Below are 6,000 nucleotides of genomic sequence, written 5' to 3'. Positions count from 1 at the left end.
GGTTCTCAACCTATCAGATGCAACACTACCATTTTAAATACATATATTTGCAATATTCCTTTTTCTATCCTGAAAAAAACTTATAGGTAATCTAAATTTTTAGAAAACAATACAGTATCCTGTTACATGGAGGATAAATAAATAAAAAGTAATTTGTAACAAAATGTTTTTCAACCTGGAAATGTTCAGGCGTGACTACACTAGAGACAATGATAAAGTTGGCAGATGTTTTCTTCTACATATATTGAGTTAATATGGATGTAAGAGAAGTAAGACAATACTCAAAGAATATTTATTGTTGATGCTTTTTTCCTTATATTGAACATTTTGAGATAAAGGCTAAATGAGTGTATTTGTGTGCGTATACAAGTACAATCAATGTGACTGTGACAACTGCAAATGCGAAGCTGATAAACATGTGTTGCCTTGTTGACTCAAATACCAGAAGCTGCGTTGTCATTGATGAAGGAATATTTCGAAGCGCTGAACAATTCTTGATAAAGTTCCGAAACAAACAAAGCACAATCTTCCCTCGATTTACATGGGAGTTGCATTCCTGGAAAATTCAGTATATTTTAAAACCATGCAAAATATCCTTTTAAAAAAATATGTAACATGGAGTTTAGGACCAAGGCTCAGGTAACTATAAAAATTTTTACCTACATAAATTTCTAGTGGAGTGTTTGAAATTTGTTTAGGACTGTGTCCTTCATTGTGGTACATTTGCAGATTTCTCCCTTGCCCACTAAATCTCAATAGCACCTCCTCCCTCAATTATTGTGACAATCAGTTCCTCCGCATTCAACAAATTTTCCAACACCTCCTGAGCGCACTGCCATCCTTGTTGAGAACGTGTATCTAGTTCATCTTAAGATAGAACTGCCCCCCTCATCCCCACTTTCTCTCCCAAATTCTGTGAAAGCCCAGCACAGGCACTGGGGGATACAGCAAGCCACTTAGGAGGATTCCTAACTTGTGTCATTGAATCATCTTTAAATTTATTTTTATTATTTTTTTATGTCTTATCATCTTCCAAAAAGGATGTTTTGGTGAACTGCAAAGAGATATACTCAGAGACAGGAAAAAGATCTGATAGGGTGAAGAATGAAAGAAAAACAGGCAGGCAGAATAAAGCTGAAAGCTGAGCCTAGTATCTAAAACACACACTCCCAGGGCTTGTATACTCAGTAAAGTTGAGAAGTAACTGGGTTGTCAATTTAAAGAGGAATACTTGATCAGACACACAATTCTATGTTGATAAGATTAAAAACAAGCTCTAGTCATCCTTCAGTACCTGTAGGAGATTGGCTGTAGGACCTTTGTGGATACCAAACTCTGCAGATACTCAAGTCCCTTATGTAAAATGGCATAAGGGACCATTTGCATGTAACCTATGCACCTCCTCCCATATACGTTAAATAATCTCTAGATTACCTATAATACCTAATACAATATAAAGGCTATGGAAATAGTTGTTATACTATATTTTTTCATTTGTGTCATTTTTATTGTTGTTTTTAATTTTTTAGAATATTTCCAATCCATGGTTGGGTGCGGAACCTGCGGATACAGAGGACTGACTATAATATCAAGGTAAGGACATGGATTCTGGACCCAGACTGCATACATTCAACTTGGCTTCACTTTTACAAACTGTAGGACCTTGAGCAAATCACCACATGCTTCTGTCCTGTTACCTATAACAGGATAATATCACTACCTACAATACCACACAAGTCTATTGTGAGGATTAGATAAATTGGTGCACATAAAGTTCTTAGGAGAGTATACAGTAGTTACTTGTAAGCACTATATAAACATTTGCCAAATAAGCAGAAAAAGTTCTCAGAGAAAACAGTTTTTACCAGCAGTTTTTCTCACTAATAGATGTGGAATTGAATTACCTAGATTGAAAACTCAGAGGAAACTTGACATTCATCAATTCTAATCTGTTTGTGTTACAGTGCAGGAAACTGCAGCCAGACACTGAAAGTCTATGGGCCAAGCTCACATATTAGTTGAGGATCCACAAGTTAGTTGAGGATCCTGGTCCCCTGGTTCTTTTCTGCTGCTCTTGCCAATATGTCGGCCTGGAGCTGGCCTGTGGAGGGGTGCAGAGAAGCAGCCTATTGTCTCTCCTTCCCAGAGTGTCCACAGGTTCCAAAATTCTACCTTCTCCCAACTGTTCTATAACACCCCAAACTCTCATTTCTTCCTAAAGGACAGAGAGCAAAGAATAAATCAGGTGTGAATGACCCCTAAACTCAAACCCTCAAGGAATATGCAAACACATAGTAGAGTTCCTTTAAATATAGTAAATCTTCAACTTTGAGGAAGAAGGCAAATGGGTAGGTGGGAGGCAAAGGTTTTAAATTTAGAATTTAAAATTGAATTGTCTAAACTGGCAAAAGTCTCACCACTTTCCAGTTGTGAGACTGCACACAAAGTTACTTGAGAGTCTCCAAGCCTCATTTTTCTCTTCTGTAATGTCAAAACAGAGATCATAAGGCTGTCAGAATGGACTCTTTGTGGCAATAAGATACCATATTATAAACAGGACCCAAGGTCATGCCAGGTAAGAATGAAGTCACACACCCTTACTCTTAAGGAATAAACTATATTGTAACTGCCTCAAGGTTTTTTCTTTCACTCTAGCAGTTAAACAAGCACTGATAAGTCTCCAGCCCACCGTGAACATGGGACACATGCAACAGGCATGTTTGCTTTACTATGTATGCGAGCATCCCCCACTTCCTAAATATTTATTGCCCCCTGTAACCTGCTGAATATGTAAACCTAAACGTGGCCAAACCGTTCAGCATAAATTCCGCTTTACCCCTCTCTCCCTTGAAGTGCCTGCTTTTGGTGTCTGCTGGAGGCTATGCTTCCCAGCCTATCAGGATGGCCACCTGCAGGCTGTAACCCTTTGTTAGAAGTACAGCTCTCCTCTCCAAGTTTCTGAACCTTGTGATTCTTCAGTTAACAGTAACATGGGGATGATGATAATCAACACCTCATGGGTTGTTGTGAAGAAGAAATGAAATAATACAAAGCACCTAGCACCATGCCTGGCAGAGAGGGGCCAATAAATGTTCATCATATTTGCTATTATTATTATTATTATTATAGGCATCAGCCTATCAGAAGAGAAATACTTTTCCTTTGCTCTTTGAAGAAAGGAGGCCGCCCCAGAAAGACTTTATTGGTGTCCTCTTACTCCATGAACTTAGTTACCTTGTAGAGGGGAACGGGAATGTCTGGAAAGAAAGAAAACCTGAAGCTCAGTCCCGATAGGATCACATGAAGCATCACAAAGACAGAAGGGTTGCAGGGCTGAATCCAATTCAACCACTCACTCTAGTGTGTTCCTGAGAGTGCTATCTTCTCTCTCTGACCCTTAAACAAATATGTCTATGTTCACTGTCCAGAATATAATACAAGACAGGGCTTGCTATTATTAAGATGCTGCTTACTAAATGAGGAACTCTGAGATATTGCACAAGAAATCTAGAAACTTCATGAATTGGGGGTGAATCTCCCAATGGTGAAAGTTCAGAAAGACTGGCTGCAAGCGGCTTTGCAAAATACATGTTTATAAACACACTTTCTCTTCCTTTAACAAGGAAAATGATAAAACTTCATAGTTACAGCGAGAAATAATGGGAAACAAAAAATATGCTCTTAACATTTCAATAACTTAATATATTCATTCTACTTAGCTGTTACGGGAGAGAAATCAAATATCTTACTGTTGATTTTCATTTTCCAAAGGACTTTGAACTATATGTGTGTAGGTGGCAGTAAATGCCTTCGTTATGGCTGCTGGGAGCTGCAGACTCTGCACACAGAGGTGTAGGTGGTTAGACTTGTGTTTTCTGGGAAGCAAGGGCAAGTAAGGAGTGTCTACCATGGGCCAGCTATATGCCTTTGGTATTCCATTCAACACCCTCCTCCCTGTGTTACAGGAAACATTTCTCCTCCTGCATTCTTCCCAGCCTATAACAGGACTTTCTGTCCTCTGGGGGATTGGGAAGTTATTTCCTGCCCCTTCCTCTTTTACTTCTTCCCAAGGGAAAGAATGACTTCTCTTCTTAGGGAGGTTGGAGAAGGGTCCTAAACAGCGGGCTCTCTTGTTTAGGCTGACTGTGCACAGGGTGAGACAATTTTTTCATTGCTTCTGCTTTCCTATGGGAAGAACGGTTGAATCCTAGCCTGGGATCTGGAGGTTGATGTCTCTCTTCTTGCTCTCCAGAATTCATTGATTTGAGGCATGCATCTGACCTCCATGTTTCTGCACCACAGACTCAATTCTCCTCATGTGCAGGTCCAGACCCAGCTGGGGTTGTATCATTTTGAAGGTCATCTGATCGCAGGTCCACTTTAAGGGCTCCTACTCAACAACCAATAAAGGTCCTATATTCATCTGTATTTGCTGAAATATGACTATTTCTCAATTGGTTCAGAATCAGAGAAGCTCTACTACCCAGAAGAGTTGGAACGGGCCTTGAAATGTAACCCAAGCATCTTATTATGCAGGTAAAAAGCCAAAAATCGTATGCCCCTCTTGCCAGCTGACCTTCCCAGACCCCACCCAGGTCTGGCCACACAATAATGTGCATTGCCCAAGGTGGCTTGATTGCCTGGTCTGGCAGCTGGAGGAGTGGGCCCTGCCCCTGACCTCACTGTGTCTTGGCTTTGTCCAAGTAGACCCCTTGCCTTGGATTGTTTTGTGCCTAATGTTTTCACTCATTTTAGAAACACCTGCATCTTTCTTCCCCTGGCAGTGCTCTGAACCCTTTTTTTTTGCGGGGGGCACTGTCACCAGCGTCTTGAGATATGTTCCTGTTCTGTATCTGACCCCAGTGGACCGGAACCTGCACGTAGGTCTGCTGCCTCCCTGCCTAGCGCTCTTTCTGCTCCCACCAGGGTGCATACCTCTGTGAATTACATGGCTGGACTTCTCTTAACATCAGACTCTATTAACTAGAACAATAGTTTTATCTCATCCTGTGATTCAAAGACGGTTGCTAGGGAAACCAGTGGGGATATGTTTAATCTGTAAATCCTGTAATTGCCCTAAAGTAGCAACAATTCATGTGCTTGCTTCAAAAGGATTTGGACTGAACTGACTGGGAAGCAGGTGAGTGAAGAAGAACAATCACAGGTTGGCTCCCCTTGTGATCTGTTCACATTCCTCATAAGGTGTTTTCTCCTGCTGCTTTGCCAAAAAGCTAAAGGGATTAAAGAGGGAACACTGCGGTGCCCTTCTAATGGACCAGGAAAGCTAGAAAGACAAAATTATGCAGTTCTTCTCTTCTTATGGATTCAAGTGGTCAGAGCTGAGTGATTGGAGGCTGTACTGGTGGTGATGGAGAGAGATAAGAGGATAAATACTCCATTTTATTTTAAAATGGATTCAGAATCCTATAATTGTAGTTTGTAGGGGGCCACTAACTCCAAATGAGGAGAAGCAAGGTATTTGGGAAGTCTTGTCAGAGGAGACCAGGGTGGTGTAAGCATAGGAGCACAGAGTCGGGTTTGGAGGCGCGCCCAGCATCATCCCCGCCAAGCCTTTGCTTAATCCACAGCAGTATTCAGTGGATCACCCACATGCTGCTCGGGCACTGCCAAAAATGGAGAACTTGCTCCTTCCCAGAGCAGCTCATTTTGTTTTTAAACAGCCCTGATTGTTAGAAGATCTGCCTTAAATTGAACTGAAAAATGGGGTGCCGGGGGCAGGGGACAATTTTCCTCCTTGACTTGGCTGTCTGGCGGAGCTCACAAAGGTTTCTTCATAAGACATGCCCTACCTCCGTCACAGGGCCCACACCCAGCAAGCCACACTGGCTCAAGGGCCCAGAACTATCCAGACCGTTGAAGAGTCCCACCTTGAGGCACAGGAGAGAAGCAGTAGGGAGAAAACTGAACATTCCTTGATGTAGTGTTTGATTAAGAATAAAATGCACAGCTTCTGTCTCTCGGGGCCCTGCAATGTTTGTG

General features: G+C 41.6%; 1 protein-coding gene across 2 annotated transcripts in view; it reads right to left on the bottom strand.

The window, feature by feature from the left end:
- Positions 1-270: 270 nt before the first annotated feature.
- The window catches only part of WLS (Wnt ligand secretion mediator), a 134,353-nt gene continuing 128,623 nt past the window's right edge, over positions 271-6,000 (bottom strand). For both annotated transcript variants that reach the window (XM_063800556.1, XM_016920589.3), the window contains exon 12: positions 271-556. In XM_063800556.1, coding sequence (XP_063656626.1) covers positions 435-556 — 122 coding nt within the window. In that variant the 3' untranslated portion in view covers positions 271-434. The remainder of the gene's footprint in view (positions 557-6,000) is intronic.

Source organism: Pan troglodytes, chromosome 1 (assembly GCF_028858775.2).
Source record: "Pan troglodytes isolate AG18354 chromosome 1, NHGRI_mPanTro3-v2.0_pri, whole genome shotgun sequence".
Taxonomy (NCBI): Eukaryota; Metazoa; Chordata; class Mammalia; order Primates; family Hominidae; genus Pan; species Pan troglodytes.
This window is presented reverse-complemented; position numbering and strand designations above follow the sequence as displayed.